This window comes from Tachypleus tridentatus, chromosome 8 (genome assembly GCF_004210375.1).
Source record: "Tachypleus tridentatus isolate NWPU-2018 chromosome 8, ASM421037v1, whole genome shotgun sequence".
NCBI classification, from domain to species: Eukaryota; Metazoa; Arthropoda; class Merostomata; order Xiphosura; family Limulidae; genus Tachypleus; species Tachypleus tridentatus.
In genome coordinates, this window is record NC_134832.1 from 155,326,583 (window position 1) to 155,347,457 (window position 20,875).

At 32.9% G+C, this 20,875-nt stretch overlaps 1 protein-coding gene across 1 annotated transcript in view; it reads left to right on the forward strand.

Annotated features, from left to right (window-relative positions):
- LOC143224051 (atrial natriuretic peptide receptor 1-like) overlaps positions 1–20,875 on the forward strand; it is a 136,707-nt gene that overhangs the window by 42,994 nt on the left and 72,838 nt on the right. Inside the window, exons 7-11 of the mRNA XM_076452513.1 lie at positions 8,158–8,242; positions 11,553–11,685; positions 13,659–13,826; positions 14,384–14,461; positions 17,626–17,730. Coding sequence (XP_076308628.1) covers positions 8,158–8,242; positions 11,553–11,685; positions 13,659–13,826; positions 14,384–14,461; positions 17,626–17,730 — 569 coding nt within the window. The remainder of the gene's footprint in view (positions 1–8,157; positions 8,243–11,552; positions 11,686–13,658; positions 13,827–14,383; positions 14,462–17,625; positions 17,731–20,875) is intronic.

Below are 20,875 nucleotides of genomic sequence, written 5' to 3' on the forward strand. Positions count from 1 at the left end.
GGTATGAATACACGAAAACCTCAGTAGATATATTAAATAATCTATGAATACACGAAAACCTCAGTAGATATATTAAATAATCTATGAATACACGAAACCCTCAGTCGATATATTAAATAATGTATCAATACACGAAACCCTCAGTCTATATATTAAATAATGTATGAATACACGAAACCCTCAGTCTATATATTAAATAATGTACGAATACACGAAACCCACAGTCTATATATTAAATAATGTATGAATACACGAAAACCACAGTCGATATATTAAATAATGTATGAATACACGAAAACCTCAGTCGATATATTAAATAATGTATTAATACACGAAAACCTCAGTCTATATATTAAATAATGTATGAATACACGAAAATCTCAGTCTATATATTAAATAATGTATGAATACACGAAAACCTCAGTCGATATATTAAATAATGTATGAATACACGAAAACCTCAGTCTATATATTAAATAATGTATGAATACACGAAAACCTCAGTCGATATATTAAATAATGTACGAATACACGTAAACCTCAGTCGATATATTAAATAATGTATGAATACACGAAAACCTCAGTCGATATATTAAATAATGTATGAATACACTAAAACCTCAGTCGATATATTAAATAATGTATGAATACACGAAAACCTCAGTCGATATATTGAATAATGTATGAATACACGAAAACCTCAGTCGATATATTGAATAATGTATGAATACACGAAAACCTCAGTCTATATATTAAATAATGTATGAATACACGAAAGCCTCAGTCGATATATTAAATAATGTATGAATACACGAAAACCTCAGTCGATATATTAAATAATGTATGAATACACGAGAACCTCAGTCGATATATTAAATAATGTATGAATACACGAAAACCTCAGTCGATATATTAAATAATGTATGAATACACAAAAACCTCAGTCGATATATTAAATAATGTATGAATACACGAAAACCTCAGTCTATATATTAAATAATGTATGAATACACGAAAACCTCAGTCGATATATTAAATAATGCATGAATACACGAAAACCTCAGTCTATATATTAAATAATGTATGAATACACGAAAACCTCAGTCGATATATTAAATAATGTATGAATAGACGAAAACCTGAGTCGATAAATTAAATAATGTATAAATACACGAAAACCTCAGTTTATATATTAAATAATGTATGAATACACGAAAACCTCAGTCGATATATTAAATAATGTATGAATAGACGAAAACCTCAGTCGATATATTAAATAATTTATGAATACACGAAAACCTCAGTCTATATATTAAATAATGTATGAATACACGAAAACCTCAGTAGATATATTAAATAATGTATGAATACACGAAAACCTCAGTCGATATATTAAATAATGTATGAATACACGAAAACCTCAGTCGATATATTAAATAATGTATGAATACACGAAAACCTCAGTCGATATATTAAATAATGTATGAATACACGAAAACCTCAGTCGATATATTAAGTAATGTATGAATACACGAAAACCTTAGTCTATATATTAAATAATGTATGAATACACGAAAACCTCAGTCTATATATTAGATAATGTATGAATACACTAAAACCTCAGTCGATATATTAAATAATGTGTGAATACGATAAAAATCTGAGTCTATATATTAAATAATGTGTAAATATATAAAGACATCTGAGTCTATATATTAAATAATGTGTGAATATAATAAAAATCTGAGTCTATATATTAAATAATATGTAAATGTAATAAACATCTGAGTCTATATATTAAATAATGTGTAAATATAATAAACATCTGAGTCTATATATTAAATAATGTGTGAATATAATAAAAATCTGAGTCTATATATTAAATAATGTGTAAATATAATAAAAACCTGAGTCTATATATTAAATAATGTGTGAATATAATAAAAATCTGAGTCTATATATTAAATAATGCGTAAATATAATAAAAATCTGAGTCTATATATTAAATAATGCGTAAATATAATAAAAATCTGAGTCTATTTATTAAATAATGTGTAAATATAATAAACATCTTAGTCTATATATTAAATAATGTGTAAATATAATAAAAATCTGAGTCTATATATTAAATAATGTGTAAATATAATAAAAATCTGAGTCTATATATTAAATAATGTTTAAATATAATAAACATCTGAGTCTATATATTAAATAATGAGTAAATATAATAAAAATCTGAGTCTATATATTAAATAATGTTTAAATATGATAAACATCTGAGTCTATATATTAAATAATGCGTAAATATAATAAACATCTGAGGCTATATGTTAAATAATCTGTAAATTTAATAAACATCTGAGTCTATATATTAAGGTGTATGTGAATACACTGATAAATATCAGTATATTAAAGAATATTGTGGATACATTAAACTATCTGAGTCAATACACTAAAGAATGTGTTACAAGAATATAGGTCAATGTTCTAAAGAATGTGTTACAAGAATATAGGTCAATGTTCTAAAGAAGTGTTACAAGAATATGGGTAATTTTTTAAAGAATGTGTTACAAGAATAAGGGTCAATGTTCTAAAGAATGTGTTACAAGAATATGGGGCAATGTTCTAAAGAATGTGTTGCAAGAATATGGGTCAATGTTCTAAAAAATGTGTTACCAGAACATGGGTCAATGTTCTAAAGAATGTGTTACCAGAACATGGGTCAATGTTCTAAAGAATGTGTTACAAGAATATGGGTCAATAACTAACGGATACACCGACTGACCATGCTAGAGGTTGTGGTTCAACGTACCACAGAACCAAACCAGGTCGTACCTGTAAAGTAAGGTTTTACAGAAAGCGTTTCTTTCTTTTCATGACATTAACTTCACTTCTACGTCAGGTTTTAATTCACTGTTAACTGTGATTCTAACCACTCTATACTGAAGATAATGTTATAATTACTGCAACAGGCAGCTGCAGTCCAGTTAGGTTGTTAACCCTAATGTGTCTAATCTACCTAAGGTTCAACTGAAACACATTGCTGTTAGAATATAGGAATCGACCGAACTACAGTTATTGAAAGAGTTACGTTAATACATTAGAATAATGAAATTACACTCATTTCAGTAGGCAAGAAATAACATCAGTTACGACATACGTACACACACGCACAAACCGTTTGTACAATAATGACCACTTGACCGGAGTAGATTTTATAAGGACATCTGTTGTCTTGAAATGTTGTTCATAGAGGTTAATAGCAGATGCAGATAAGGATTATACCAAGGACTGCAGTCCAAACTTCATAATTAAAGCTGTTACGTAAGAGCAATGTTACGTCTGGAGTGATAACTCTTTTGAAGTAACAGTGGTAAATAATCATGGAACACAATACTGTTCCACCTCTCTGAAGAAGTTCATTACATAACAACTATGTCGTTCGAAGTTCCAGTGTTATAATACAACATAACGTGGTATAAAAGCGATGCCGTACGTTGTTTCACTGTTTTAATACAACATAACATGGTCTGAAAACGAATTCGTTCGAAGTTCCAGTGTGAAAACTATGTCGTTGAAAGTTCCGGTGTTGTAACACAACATACGTGTAAACGTGTAATATATGGTGCTACTGAAACATACAACATATTGAAGTAACACAATATTACGTTGGCTTCAGTTTACTCACATCAAGAGAACAGTTAACGTACATTCACGTGTCCACACACACATCCATGCTGACCTGGTAAACATTCTTTCCATTGAACGTTAACACACTTAAACTACATATTCATCACATTTAACGTTATCGCATACAAATTAAACAATACTTTCATTGAACGTTATCGCATACAAATTAAACAATCCTTTCATTAAACGTTATCGCATACAAATTAAACAATCCTTCCATTGAACGTTAACACACATACAAATTAAACAATCCTTTCATTGAACGTTAACACACGTACAAATTAAACAATCCTTTCATTGAACGTTAACACACGTACAAATTAAACAATCCTTTCATTGAACGTTAACACACGTACAAATTAAACAATCCTTTCATTGAACGTTAACACTCGTACAAATTAAACAATCCTTTCATTGAACGTTAACACATACAAATTAAAAATCCTTTCATTAAACGTTATCGCATACAAATTAAACAATCCTTTCATTGAACGTTAACACATACAAATTAAACAATCCTTTCATTGAACTTTAACACACATACAAATTAAACAATCCTTTCATTGAATGTTAACACACATACAAATTAAACAATCCTTTCATTGAACGTTAACACACGTACAAATTAAACAATCCTTTCATTGAACGTTAACACACGTACACACACAAACTAAGAATTTCTCACATTAATACACATAAGTTACTTATGTTCTAATTTCCACAGTTGAAGGAGTTTGTGTTTGTTTTATACCCACACAAATTAATTATGTACGTTTGTTCCTGTTCTAATCCTGACCAAGTTTTAAATTAATACTGATATCAGAACACTGAGAATGTTCCATTGACACCAACCTTGACTTAACGTCTATTGTTTCATCACATTTTCGTTATTTGGGATCACAGTTTTGCTGAAAGGCGAGTTCCTGTCCAACAGATTTCATTCGTAATAGAACTACATAAACGTGCCTGTCAGCAGTGAAGGTGACATCCATTCTGTGGAGAACTCCATTTCAACTAACTGAGAAGAAAAATATATATGTAAAAACGGCTCGTTTTGGTTGAGAAAATTTGTGAACCTGACGATGACCGAAGAAGGTCGAAACGTTGTTCGCTCCTCTACATAAAAAAAAATTCTCAACCCAAACGAGCCGTTTTTACATATATATTTTTCTCTACAAGTTCGTTTTTCGACATCACTACCGTTATGAGAAGAAAGGCTTAGCATAACCTGATGACTAAGGAACTCGTCCCGTAATTTCAGAATGGCAGGTTCGATTTCCCGGCCCGGCATAGCCAGGTGGGTTAAGGCGTGCGACTCGTAATCTGAGGGTCGCGGGTTCGAATCCTATTTACACCAAACATGCTCTTTCAACCGTGGTAGCGTTATAATGTGACGGTCAATTCCACTATCCATTGGTAAAAGAGTAGCCCAAGAATTACGGTGGGTGGTGATAACTAGCTGTTTTCCCTCTAATCTTACACTGCTAAATTAGGGACGGCTAGCGCAGATTGTCATCATGTAGCTTTGCGCGAATTAAAAAACAAACAAAAAAACAATCGATTTTCCGACACACTGAACATGTTTGCTGTGGGGACGTTATAAAGTGACAGTCAATCGCACTATCCATTGACAAAAGTGTAGCCAAATATTTGGCATTGGTGTAAACTAACACTTATAGTCTTTCATATCTAAATTAGGGATTGATAAAGCAGACAATCCTCATCAGACAGCCCTCATATAGCTTCACGCAAAATTCAGAACAAACCTTTCTAATTCGGAACAAATTATCTTTGATAGGTGCCAAAATATTTGGGCTTGGATTTATTTACAAACATTATATTTGCTCACCTTGTTGTTTGAATTCTGATACGTGTTTCAGTGTTTATGTTTGGTTATATCTAGTAATGTTTATACTAATAATAATGTTCTACAGGTAACATTCACTTTACTACTAATAGATAGGTCTTTGACAAGAACTATTTTAAACTGTTTGTATCACAATAAAGAATACACCAGAATATTTCAACATGATTGCCAGTTTTAAGAAAGCCGTATGTTTACTTTTACTACCAGAAGATAATATGTTTGATTGTATCGGAATATTGGTACTGTTGTAACACAGAAGTATGTTCTTTACGTCATTACAAGATACTAACAAAATTATAAAAAGAAATAAATAGCACGTGCACTTTCCACGAACCATTTCTTTGGTTATCGTGTTATTTTCCTGTCTTCACTTCATTCAGATTACGACTAAAATAGCATTATGAAACTTTCAAACACGTATATCATTTTTAATTGGAAGATAGTTTTCACAGATGTTTGAAAATGTAACAATTTTTAACATTGAATTTATTTTGTATTATTAAATCTCAAACCCCTTGCTGTGAAATGGAATACATTGAATTCTACGCTAATTGGATATGTCCTAGCATATATAATCACACAAAGACTTAAAGATACATTCATTACACAAAAGGTATCGTTGATATGAGAAGGTACAGTACATTGTAGAAATTACAGAACACATAAGAATGTACACTATGCATGAGAATATACTGTACATATGAGAGGATATAGCACATAAGTCAGTATACTTTACATGTGAAAGGGTGTAGTACATATGTCAATATATTTTACATATGAGAACGTGTAGTACATATGCCAAGATACTGTACATATGAGAAGGTGTAGTACATATGTCAGTATACTTTACATGTGAGAGGGTGTGGTACATATGTCAATATACTTTACATGTGAGAGGGTGTGGTACATATGTCAATATACTTTACATGTGAAAGGGTGTAGTACATATGTTAATATACTTTACATATGAGAACGTTTAGTACATATGACAAGATACTGTACATATGAGAAGGTGTAGTACATATATTAGTATACTGTACATGTGAGAGGGTGTGGTACATATGTCAGTATACTTTACATATGAGAGGGTGTAGTACATGTATCAATATACTTTACATGTGAGAGGGTGTAGTACATATATCAGTATACTGTACATGTGAGAGGGTGTAGTACATATGTCAGTATACTTTACATGTGAAAGGGTGTAGTACATGTATCAATATACTTTACATGTGAAAGGGTGTGGTACATATGTCAGTATACTTTACATGTGAGTGGGTGTGGTGCATATGTCAGTATACTGTACATGTGAGAGGGTGTAGTACATGTGTCAATATACTTTACATGTGAGAGGGTGTGGTACATATGTCAGTATACTTTACATGTGAGAGGGTGTGGTACATATGTCAGTATACTTTACATATGAGAGGGTGTAGTACATGTATCAATATACTTTACATGTGAGAGGGCAGTAGTACATGTGTCAATATACTTTTACATGTGAGAGGGGTGTAGTACATATGTCAGCATACCTTACACGTGAGAGGGCGTAGCACATATGTCAGTATACTTTTACATGTGAGAGGGCGTAGTACATATGTCAGCATATACTTTACACGTGAGAGGGTGTAGTACATATGTCAGCATATATCGTACACGTGAGAGGGCGTAGCACATATGTCAGTATACTTTACATGTGAGAGGGCGTGTAGTACATATGTCAGTATACTGTACACGTGAGAGGGTGTAGCACATATGTCAGTATACTTTACATGAGAGGGTGTAGTACATATGTCATATACTGTACATGTGAGAGGGTGTAGTAAATATGTCAGTATACCTTTACATGTGAGAGGGTGTGGTACATATGTCAGTATACTGTACATGTGAGAGGGTGTGGTACATATGTCAATATACTTTACATATGAGAGGGTGTGGTACATATGTCAGTATACTTTACATGTGAGAGGGTGTGGTACATATGTCAGTATACTTTACATATGAGAGGGTGTAGTACATGTATCAATATACTTTACATGTGAGAGGGTGTAGTACATGTATCAATATACTTTACATGTGAGAGGGTGTAGTACATATGTCAGTATACTTTACATGTGAGAGGGTGTAGTACATATGTCAGTATACTGTACATGTGAGAGGGTGTAGTACATATGTCAGTATACTTTACATGTGAGAGGGTGTAGTACATATGTCAGTATACTGTACATGTGAGAGGGTGTAGTACATATGTCAGTATACTTTACATGTGAAAGGGTGTAGTACATGTATCAAGATAGTGTACATATGAGAGGATATAGTGCATTATTCAGAGAACTGAGAGATGAGAGAAATGTCTTATATGTATATACTTCTCTAACCACACATGGGATGTGAGATAGTCACAGTTCAATGTTTTGTACACGTAACTTTCAAGGTCTGGTTCTAAAGCACGTTACTGAACAAAGAACTAATACACTCGGTGTTTTCAACATTTCAAGAAGATCACTAGTATAACAAGAAAGAGTGAGTAACTAATTACATATAAAGTACTAGTGAAGTTTAACTTACTTTGTGAAACATGATTTTTATTCATTATTCAGAGCCATTTACATCGTATGCATCATCATTGATTGTAGCAGCAGCTATCACATTGATGGGAATGATCGCTGGTCTCTTCGTCTATAGGTATGTATGATATTTGATCATCTATTACAAATTGTTTGTTGAGACAACGAGGCTGGTAGTAGAAACCACATAAATGTCTTCTTTGAAGATCATTGAAAAAATTGTGTTGAGTTACAATTGTATACGTAACATATTGGTGTCTCAAATTATAGCTGTATATATAACATAGAAAAGACGTGTTGGGTTCTAACTGTATATATAACATAGAGAAGACGTGCTGGGTTCTAACTGTATATATAACATAGAAAAGACGTGCTGGGTTCTAACTGTATATATAACATAGAAAACACGTGCTGGGTTATAACTGTATATATAACATAGAAAAGACGTGCTGGGTTATAACTTTATATGTAACATAAAAAGATGTGTTGGATTATAACTGTATATGTAACATAAAAAGATGTGTTGGATTATAACTGTGTATGTAACATAGAAAGATGTGTTGGATTATAATTGTGTATGTAACATAGAAACGTGTTGGGTTATAACTGAGTATGTAACATAGAAAAGATTTGTTGAGTTATAACTGTATATGTAACAAACAGATGCTCAAATTACAATTGCACATATAACCTAGAAAAGATGTGTTGGGTGATAACTGTACATGTAACTTAGAAAAGATGTGTTGGGTGATAACTGTACATGTAACTTAGAAAAGATGTGTTGGGTGATAACTGTACATGTAACTTAGAAAAGATGTGTTGGGTGATAACTGTACATGTAACTTAGAAAACATGTGTTGGGTGATGACTGTACATGTAACTTAGAAAAGATGTGTTGGGTGATAACTTTATATGTAACATAAAAAGATGTGTTGGATTATAACTGTATATGTAACATAAAAAGATGTGTTGGATTATAACTGTGTATGTAACATAGAAAGATGTGTTGGATTACAATTGTGTATGTAACATAGAAAGATGTGTTGGGTTATAACTGAGTATGTAACATAGAAAAGATTTGTTGAGTTATAACTGTATATGTAACAAACAGATGCTCAAATTACAATTGCACATATAACCTAGAAAATATGTGTTGGGTGATAACTGTACATGTAACTTAGAAAAGATGTGTTGGGTGATAACTGTACATGTAACTTAGAAAAGATGTGTTGGGTGATAACTGTACATGTAACTTAGAAAAGATGTGTTGGGTGATAACTGTACATGTAACTTAGAAAAGATGTGTTGGGTGATAATTGTACATGTAATTTAGAGAAGGATCGTGTAACTGTATCAGCGTACATATAAAGTAACTAAGTTGTGTGGATGTAGTAGTATACAGGTAAAGTTACTAAGGTGTGTGGATGTAGTAGTATACAGGTAAAGTAACTAAGGTGTGTGGATGTATTAGTGTACAGGTAAAGTAACTAAGGTGTGTGGATGTATTAGTGTACAGGTAAAGTAAACAAGGTGTGTGGATGTACTAGTGTACAGGTAGTGTAAACAAGGTGTGTGGATGTAGTAGTATACAGGTAAAGTAACTAAGGTGTGTGGATGTAGTAGTATACAGGTAGTGTAAACAAGGTGTGTGGATGTAGTAGTATACAGGTAAAGTAAACAAGGTGTGTGAATGTAGTAGTATACAGGTAGTGTAAACAAGGTGTGTGGATGTAGTTGTATACAGGTAAAGTAACTAAGGTGTGTGGATGTAGTTGAAAACAAGTAAAGTAAACAAGTTGTGTGGATGTAGTAGTATACAGGTAAAGTAAACAAGGTGTGTGGATTTAGTAGTATACAGGTAAAGTAAACAAGGTGTGTGGATGTAGTAGTATACAGTTAAAGTAAACAAGGTGTGTAAATGTAGTAGTATACAGGTAAAGTAAACAAGGTGTATGGATGTAGTAGTATACAGTTAAAGTAAACAAGGTGTGTAAATGTAGTAGTATACAGGTAAAGTAAACAAGTTGTGTGAAAGTAGTAGTATACAGGTAAAGTAAACAAGTTGTGTGAATGTAGTAGTATACAGGTAAAGTAAACAAGTTGTGTGAATGTAGTAGTATACAGGTAAAGTAAACAAGGTGTGTGGATCTAGTAGTATACAGGTAAAGTAAGCAAGGTGTGTGGATGTAGTAGTATACAGGTAAAAGTAAAACAAGGTGTGTGGATGTAGTAGTATACAGGTAAAAGTAAACAAGGGTGTGTGGATGTAGTAGTATACAGGTAAAGTAAACAAGGTGTGTGGATGTAGTAGTATACAGGTAAAGTAAAACAAGGTGTGTGGATGTAGTAGTATACAGGTAAAAGTAAACAAGGTGTGTGGGATGTAGTAGTATACAGGTAAAAGTAAACAAGGTGTGTGGATGTAGTAGTATACAGGTAAAGCCGCAAACAAGTTGTGTGGATGTAGTAGTATACAGGTAAAGTAAACAAGGTGTGTGGATGTAGTAGTATACAGGTAAAGTAAACAAGTTGTGTGGATGTAGTAGTATACAGGTAAAGTAAACAAGGTGTGTTGATGTAGTAGTATACAGGTAAAGTAAACAAGGTGTGTTGATGTAGTAGTATACAGGTAAAGTAAACAAGGTGTGTGGATCTAGTAGTATACAGGTAAAGTAAGCAAGGTGTGTGGATGTAGTAGTATACAGGTAAAGTAAACAAGTTGTGTGGATGTAGTAGTATACAGGTAAAGTAAACAAGGTGTGTGGATGTAGTAGTATACAGGTAAAGTAAACAAGGTGTGTTGATGTAGTAGTATACAGGTAAAGTAAACAAGGTATGTTGATGTAGTAGTATACAGGTAAAGTAAACAAGGTGTGTGGATGTAGTAGTATACAGGTAAAGTAAACAAGGTGTGTGGATGTAGTAGTATACAGGTAAAGTAAACAAGTTGTGTGAATGTAGTAGTATACAGGTAAAGTAAACAAGTTGTGTGAATGTAGTAGTATACAGGTAAAGTAAACAAGTTGTGTGGATGTAGTAGTATACAGGTAAAGTAAACAAGTTGTGTGGATGTAGTAGTATACAGGTAAAGTAAACAAGTTGTGTGGATGTAGTAGTATACAGGTAAAGTAAACAAGGTGTGTTGATGTAGTAGTATACAGGTAAAGTAAACAAGGTGTGTGAATGTAGTAGTATACAGGTAAAGTAAACAAGTTGTGTGAATGTAGTAGTATACAGGTAAAGTAAACAAGTTGTGTGGATGTAGTAGTATACAGGTAAAGTAAACAAGTTGTGTGGATGTAGTAGTATACAGGTAAAGTAAACAAAGTGTGTGGATGTATTAATGTATAGGTATTAGATGTATTAGTGTATAGGTATTTCATGTATTAGTGTACTATTAATTTTGAAACTGCGTTTCACTTCCGAAGACGGTTTAGATTTGAAGCAGACCTGGCGAGTCACTGGTGGCGAATTAAGTGGGAAAATGTGATCATTGAAAGAACAGGAGTCCGGTCTGCTACAAGTATCGGGTCCAGCGAAAGTAGCTCCACAAAACCTCCGGTTAGAATAAATAAAACTTGTATTAAAATAAATGTCGAAATTTACTTGAAGTATTTAATGATTACGTACTGTGGGATGACTTAATAAATAGTAAATACAGTCCTGTTCACATGTAATGATTAACTTATCTAATTTCTTCCATGAAACATTTCGACAAATCAGTTTAATTATTTCAAAAGAAACTTCAAATTTTTAGAGACTCAGTCTTTACACAAATGAACATCTAGCGTATTATTTTGTGAATTTACTACAAGAGCTAATGTATTATTTTAAGCATTTTCTGTACGAGCTAGCGTATTCTTTTAAATATTTTTTGCAGGAGCTAATGTATTTTCTGTAAGAACTGATGTATTGTTTCATGTATTTTCGGGGCCGGCATAGCCAGGTGGTTAAGGCATTCGACTCGTTTTCCGAGGGTCGTGGGTTCGAAGCCTCGTCGCACCAAGCATGCTCACACTTTCAGCCGTAGGGGCGTTATAATGTGTCGGTCAATCACACTATTCGTTGGTAAAAAAGTAGCCCACGAGTTGAAGGTGTGTGGTGATGACTGCCTTCCCTCCAGTCTTACACTGCTAAGTTATGGACGGCTAGCGCAGAGAATCCTCTTGTATCTTTGCGTGAAATTCAAAACAAAAATAAACAATTCATGTATTTTCTGTAGGAGCTAATTTATTGTTTTATGTACTTTCTGCAGGAGCTAATGTGCTGTTCTATGTATCTTATTATATTCTTTACTTACATACTTTACAACGCTTAAGTTGGTGAAACAGTTTTCCAAAAGACAAGAAATGTGTTGGACAAAATCGTAGATTTAACATCATTAGAACTGGTACACACACACTATAATATTCCCAACTACTTCCGACACACAAACACTTCATTTATAACACGAATTCTGCAGCGTGACGTGTTACTATAAATATACCTATGTATATACATATATATGATACATTAATTTAAGTCCTATCGCAATTTTATTTCTTATACGCCTGTTTTTGTTTTACTTGTATATATATTTATAATGTTACGTTGGTAATAGCATTTTGTTTCAACAATAATAATTTTAGTTTGTTGGAAGTTTGGTTGATTTCTGAAAGCTGTGTTGATTTACCTTCTTCTTTATAGCAAATCTCAAATTAATGTCCTTTTAATCTTTATGGACGAGATCGATTCGTTTGCCAAATGTAAGCCATCGTCATACATTGAATTAGGTTGACATCTTCTTGTTTGAACCATCGACGAACATTGAATTAAGTAGAAAACTTGTTGTTTGAACCATCGACGAACATTGAATTAAGTAGAAAACTTGTTGTTTGAACCATCGACGAACATTGAAATAAGTAGACATCTTGTTGTTTGAGCTATCGACGAACATTGAAATAAGTAGACATCTTGTTCTTTGAACCATCAACATACATTGAATTAAGTAGACATCTTGTTGTTTGGAATATTTATCTTTCAATCTACCATCATCACAGATGTCTGGTGTGTTTTATATACAGATACTGGCATCCCAAGAATGCATGCATCAAATATTTTTCTAAAATGATTTATCTCGTTGAACATGGCACGTTTTACTGGTTTAATGTCCAAATCGTGCAAATATCGTTTTTTTTTTTCGTCTTCTGAAGGTTTGATTCAAACTCCAATATGTTTTAGCCTCGCATCATTTAATTAATTTCTAATTTAAGCAGTAGGATTCTAGAAACTGTACGCTTGAGTTTTTTTACATTCTTTATAAGTTTAAGTTAAATTCGTAGATATTACAAATTTATGTTTATTATTTAATGATATGTTAAAGTTAGTCATATATAGCAGCTAGATTATATAATTATTTTTATATTTAGTTCTATGTACTAAATACTTTTATATTTTGGTGTTGGAGCCTACAGACATTCTAGTCATATCAGAGTCTTGAAATGTAAAGAACCCAAGTGCCAATATAAAAGTAAATATAAATTTTGATTCTACAGGACCGGAAAGAGAGCGCTCAGAAAAACATGGGTGATCGTGCCTTACAGGAACGTTGTGTTGGAACGTACAAGGTAACACCACTGAGTGCCCTGGTGGTCAGCGCTAAATTTACGGATTTACGACGGAAAAATTCGGAATTAGATATCGTAGCAAATAGACAGTCCATTGTAAAGGCTTACACTAAATAAAAAACAACCTTAATAATAGCGTGGAGTTTAATTAATCTGTAAATATTTCACATTTTAACTGTTTCATATCATTACACAACTTAGAGAGTTGGAAGATAATCTGTCTTCTTGAGACACAAAGTTTAAGAATTTTAACTGGTTGAGTTTCTTCGTTGTTAAATGACAAGGCATACTTGTACTTTGCCCACCATTGGGATTCAAACTCCGGATATTAACGTTAAAAGCCCTTAAGGTTATCGTTGAAGAATAACAAGTTAAAACATTAAACGTTTTGCGTATTGAAACTGACAAATATTCTATAAAATCATAACATAATAATAGAGTAACTACATATATTTTCACATACTTCAATCATTATTTGGGAAGAAAAAACATATAAAATTAAATGTTATTTGTTTCTAATTCTTATATACACATATTTCGAATATATTTTAAATCACCGTTTACATGTAAGATCTACCATAGGGTGAGAAATTAAATATATATCGTTAAATATTTCGAGTTTAAAACTAATTCAGTTTTGACTGATGTCTCAGGGAATGCACGTGTCTGTGACGTTTCTGGACGTTAAACGACTGATCGTGACGAGAAACATTTTACTCCAGCTGAAACAAGTAAGTTTGAGAAATCTTCGATATTCGAATGTATAAAACGTAATTGTAACGGATAACTTAGCGTTTTGTGAAATATTTTTATTTTCCCGCTTTTAAATATAATAAGTAAACAACGTCATATTTATATATAATTATATTGAAATAAATGTAGGGATATACTAATGATGAGCAAAAGAAAGTTGGACATTTGAAACTAAATATTTAAAACAATAGAAAATAAACTCCAATATTTTACAATAAACAGGTATTTACTTGGAGTGCCATCTGTGGACCGAATGTGGAAAATTTCTGAACGAGATCTGTGTTTCCGAGTTTAAAAGGATTAACTCTAGGTAGTTCCCCCGCTGGTACAGCGGTACGTCTACGGATTTACAAGGCTGAAAGAAAGGGTTCGATTCCCCTCGGTAGACTCAGCAGATAGCCTAAAGTGGCTTTGATATAAGAAAACACCTCTAGGTAGTTTATTGTTTCAGTTGCTAGGGCAATCATCTGTGCATGTGGTACAGCGGTAAACCTTTAAATAGGGCACCAGTAATGTTATAATATGTGTAATCAGATTACAAAGGAACTCCAGCGAGATGATATTCAGAATAATAAAAAAATAAACATTATTTCGGGACAATTTCTAGTTAGCGAATGTAATATGTATTCCAACATTCTTTAAACTTTACGGTTTATCTGCCTTCAAATATATATCTTACAAAACTCTTTAACTAAGGGCCAGCCATGACCAAATGGTTAGGGTGCTCGACTTATAATCTTAGGGTCGCAAGTTTGAATCCCCTTCACATAAAACATTTTTGCCGTTTCAGCCGTGAGAGTATTATAAAGTGACAACCAACCCGCGATTCGTCGGTAAAAAAAAGTAGCCCAAGAGGCGGCGTGGGTGGTGATGACTAGCTGCCTTCCCTCTGGTTTTACAATGCTAAATTAGGGAAGGCTGGTGCAGATAGCACTCGTGTAGCTTTACGCGAAATTCAAAAACAAATAAACAAAGCATTCAAGTACATCGGTCAAATATATGCCTTACAAAACCCTTTATTTGCCTTTAAATAAACATTACATGGCCAAAAGTATGCAGACACCCCTTCTAATTTGTGGGTTCGACTATTTCAGCCACACTCATTTCTAATAGGTGTATAGCATCAAGTATACAGCCACGCAATCTCCATAGACAAACATTTGCAGTAGAATGGGTCGTACTGAAGAGCTCAGTGACTTTGAACTTGGCACTGTCACAGGATGTCACCTTTCCAACAAGTCAGTTCGTCAAATTTTCGCCCTGCTAGAGCTACCCCGGTCAATTGTAAGTGCTATTATTGTGAAGTGAAAACGTCTAGGACACCAACAGCTCAACTACGAAGCGGTAGACCACTCAATACTTACAAAACGGGACCGCCGAGTGCTGAAGCGCGTAAACATTTTCTGTCCACAGTTGTAACACTCACTACCGAGTTTCAAACTGCCTCTGGAAGCAGCGTCAACACAAGAGCTGTTCGTCGGTAGCTTTATGAAATGGGTTTCCATGGTCGAGCAGCTGCATACAAACCTAAGACCACCATGCGCAATGCCAAGCATCGGCTGGAGTGGTGTAAAGCACACCGCCATTGGACTCTGGAGCAGTGGAAACATGTTTTATGGAGTGATGAATCACGCTTTGCCATCTGGCAGTCTGGCGGACGAATATGGGTTTGGCGGATGCCAGGAGAACGCTGCTTACCTGAATGCATAGTGCCAAATGTAAAGTTTTGTGGTGGAGGAACAATGGTCTGGAGCTGTTTTTCATGGTTTGGGCTCTAGGCTCTTTAGTTCCAGTGAAGGGAGATCTTAATGCTACAGTATACAATGACATTCTAGAGAATTGAGTGCTTTGTGACAACAGCTTGGGAAAACCCTTTTTGTTTCAGCATGAGAATGTCCCCGTGCAAAATGCGAGGTCCATAAAGACATGGTTTGACGAGGTTGGTGTGGAAGAACTTGACTGGCCTGCACAGAGCCCTGACCTCAATCCCATCGAACACCTTTGGGATGAATTGAAAAGCTAACTGCTAGCCAGATTTTTTCGCCCGACATCAGTGCCCGACCTCACTAATGCCCTTGTGGCTGAATAGGAGCAAATCCCTGCAGCCATGTTACAAAATCTAGTGAAAAGCTTTCCCAGAAGAGTAGGGGCTATTATAGCAGCAGAGGGGGACCAACTCCATATTAATACTCATGGTGTTGGAACGAGATGGTCAACAAGCACATATGGGTGTGATGATCGCGTGTCCACATTCTTTTGGCCATGTATATAAAACCCCTTATCTGCCCTTCAAATATATCATACAAATATATACCTTATAAAACCTTTATTTTCCAGAATAAGATAAGCATCTGAAGTTTACGACTGAATGCCAAACAGTCAGAGACAAAAATAAGAGTAGTTATGTCTCCTGTTAACACATTTTGTAAAACCATCCATTAGCTATAGTCGCAAAACAGTAACGAAAAGATTTAATATTTTTAGTACTATCCATTTCCAAAACTCCCAGGAGAGCAGTCACTGGTGGGTTTTTCAAATACCCTACTGATATATGCAATAATATATTATTAATATTTACTACTTTTAAAACACACAATTTCATTTCTTTGTTGCTTGCGAGCCAAAGTAACAATCAGGATTGGAAAGGTCGGTTTTGATCTAAGTGAATATTTTTCTCTGACTTAACAGTTTTGATCTAAGTGAATGCTTTATTTTTATACAGAATTCCTACTTTAATATATCATGCCTGTGAGGTTAGGAAAACATGTAGATTGAATAGATAAATTTAACACAAAGATTTAATGCCTTATATCATGTGTTAGTTGCTATATTTGCCTTTCACACATAACAAAAGTGATTGTTTACTTTGGTGTGGATATTTTTACATGTTTATCGTTGTAATTGAAGATATTTAAGTTTTTAAAAGACAGAAAAATCCCTTTTCTTAAACAACACCCTCTGTTGGTGACAGGTTTGTATTGGCGAGAGTTTTCACATTATTTATATTTTACCTTTTTAGTTCCTCCTAGTTTGTAACGATCTGACCACAGCGTGACCTTACAATGTCGATTCCTTATTAACTTAAGCAAATATAAATCTAGTAAATACTCAAAACATATTCATTTCCACTGTTTCTCGTTAGGTAAGAGATATAACTCACGAAAATTTGGTACGATTTATTGGCCTGTGTCCTGAAGAACCTAACGTTTCACTGCTAACGGAACACTGCTCCAGGGGGACGCTACGGGTAAGTTTAAGACACAATACCAGAGACGAAACAGGTCTTAATTCTTTAATAAACTTGCTCTAACCTGAATGACCTTTCAGTTCGAATGTGTTACATCAGTCTATCAACGTCCTAAACATACATTTAAGCATTTCTCTCGGTAATGTTTATGTAAGAGTAGGAGTGTGTTAAGCCTTTTTTCTTTACATACAAATCCTGAAAATGTTGTATAACAACAGTATTGAACCAGTATTGTATAACATCAATATTGAACCAATAATGAGTAGCATTAGTCTAGAACCAGTATTTTATAACATCAGTATTGAACCAATAATGAGTAGCATTAGTTTAGAACCAGTATTGTATAACATCAGTATTAAACAAGTAATGAGTAGCATTAGTATAGAACCAGTATTGTATAACATCAGTATTCAACAAGTAATGAGTAGCATTAGTATAGAACCAGTATTGTATAACATTAGTATTCAACAAGTAATGAGTAGCATTAGTATAGAACAGTATTGTATAACATCAGTATTCAACAAGTAATGAGTAGCATTAGTATAGAACCAGTATTGTATAACATCAGTATTCAACAAGTAATGAGTAGCATTAGTATAGAACAGTATTGTGTAACATCAGTATTCAACAAGTAATGAGTAGCATTAGTATAGAACCAATATTGTATAACATCAGTATTCAACAAGTAATGAGTAGCATTAGTATAGAACCAGTATTGAACAACATAAGTATTCAACAAGTAATGAGTAGCATTAGTATAGAACAGTATTGTGTAACATCAGTATTCAACAAGTAATGAGTAGCATTAGTATAGAACCAGTATTGTATAACATCAGTATTCAACAAGTAATGAGTAGCATTAGTATAGAACCAGTATTGTATAACATTAGTATTCAACAAGTAATGAGTAGCATCAGTATAGAACAGTATTGTATAACATCAGTATTCAACAAGTAATGAGTAGCATTAGTATAGAACAGTATTGTATAACATCAGTATTCAACAAGTAATGAGTAGCATTAGTATAGAACAGTATTGTATAACATCAGTATTCAACAAGTAATGAGTAGCATTAGTATAGAACCAATATTGTATAACATCAGTATTCAACAAGTAATGAGTAGCATTAGTATAGAACCAGTATTGAACAACATAAGTATTCAACAAGTAATGAGGTAGCATTAGTATAGAACAGTATTGTATAACATCAGTATTCAACAAGTAATGAGTAGCATTAGTATAGAACCAGTATTGTATAACATCAGTATTCAACAAGTAATGAGTAGCATTAGTATAGAACCAGTATTGTATAACATAAGTATTCAACAAGTAATGAGTAGCATTAGTATAGAACAGTATTGTGTAACATCAGTATTCAACAAGTAATGAGTAGCATCAGTATAGAACAGTATTGTATAACATCAGTATAGAACAGAATTGTATAACATCAGTATTCAACAAGTAATGAGTAGCATTAGTATAGAACAGTATTGTATAACATAAGTATTCAACAAGTAATGAGTAGCATTAGTATAGAACAGTATTGTATAACATCAGTATTCAACAAGTAATGAGTAGCATTAGTATAGAACCAGTATTGTATAACATCAGTATTCAACAAGTAATGAGTAGCATTAGTATAGAACCAGTATTGTATAACATTAGTATTCAACAAGTAATGAGTAGCATCAGTATAGAACAGTATTGTATAACATCAGTATTCAACAAGTAATGAGTAGCATTAGTATAGAACAGTATTGTATAACATCAGTATTCAACAAGTAATGAGTAGCATTAGTATAGAACAGTATTGTATAACATCAGTATTCAACAAGTAATGAGTAGCATTAGTATAGAACCAGTATTGTATAACATCAGTATTCAACAAGTAATGAGTAGCATTAGTATAGAACAGTATTGTGTAACATCAGTATTCAACAAGTAATGAGTAGCATTAATAGAGAACAGTATTGTGTAACATCAGTATTCAACAAGTAATGAGTAGCATTAGTATAGAACCAATATTGTATAACATCAGTATTCAACAAGTAATGAGTAGCATTGGTATAGAACCAGTATTGAACAACATAAGTATTCAACAAGTAATGAGTAGCATTAGTATAGAACAGTATTGTGTAACATCAGTATTCAACAAGTAATGAGTAGCATTAGTATAGAACCAGTATTGTATAACATCAGTATTCAACAAGTAATGAGTAGCATCAGTATAGAACAGTATTGTATAACATCAGTATTCAACAAGTAATGAGTAGCATTAGTATAGAACAGTATTGTATAACATCAGTATTCAACAAGTAATGAGTAGCATTTGTATAGAACAGTATTGTATAACATCAGTATTCAACAAGTAATGAGTAGCATTAGTATAGAACTAGTATTGTATAACATCAGTATTCAACAAATAATGAGTAGCATTAGTATAGAACCAGTATTGTATAACATCAGTATTCAACAAGTAATGAGTAGCATTAGTATAGAACAGTATTGTATAACATCAGTATTCAACAAGTAATGAGTAGCATTTGTATAGAACAGTATTGTATAACATCAGTATTCAACAACTAATGAGTAGCATTAGTATAGAACCAGTATTGTATAACATCAGTATTCAACAAGTAATGAGTAGCATTAGTATAGAACAGTATTGTGTAACATCAGTATTCAACAAGTAATGAGTAGCATTAGTATAGAACCAATATTGTATAACATCAGTATTCAACAAGTAATGAGTAGCATTAGTATAGAACCAGTATTGTATAACATCAGTATTCAACAACTTATGAGTAGTATTAGTATAGAACAGTATTGTATAACATCAGTATTCAACAAGTAATGAGTAGCATTTGTATAGAACAGTAATGATTAACATCAGTATTCAACAAGTAATGAGTAGCATTAGTATAGAACCAGTATTGTATAACATCAGTATTCAACAAGTAATGAGTAGCATTAGTATAGAACTAGTATTGTATAACATCAGTATTCAACAAGTAATGAGTAGCATTAGTATAGAACCAGTATTGTATAACATCAGTATTCAACAACTTATGAGTAGTATTAGTATAGAACAGTATTGTATAACATCAGTATTCAACAAGTAATGAGTAGCATTAGTATAGAACCA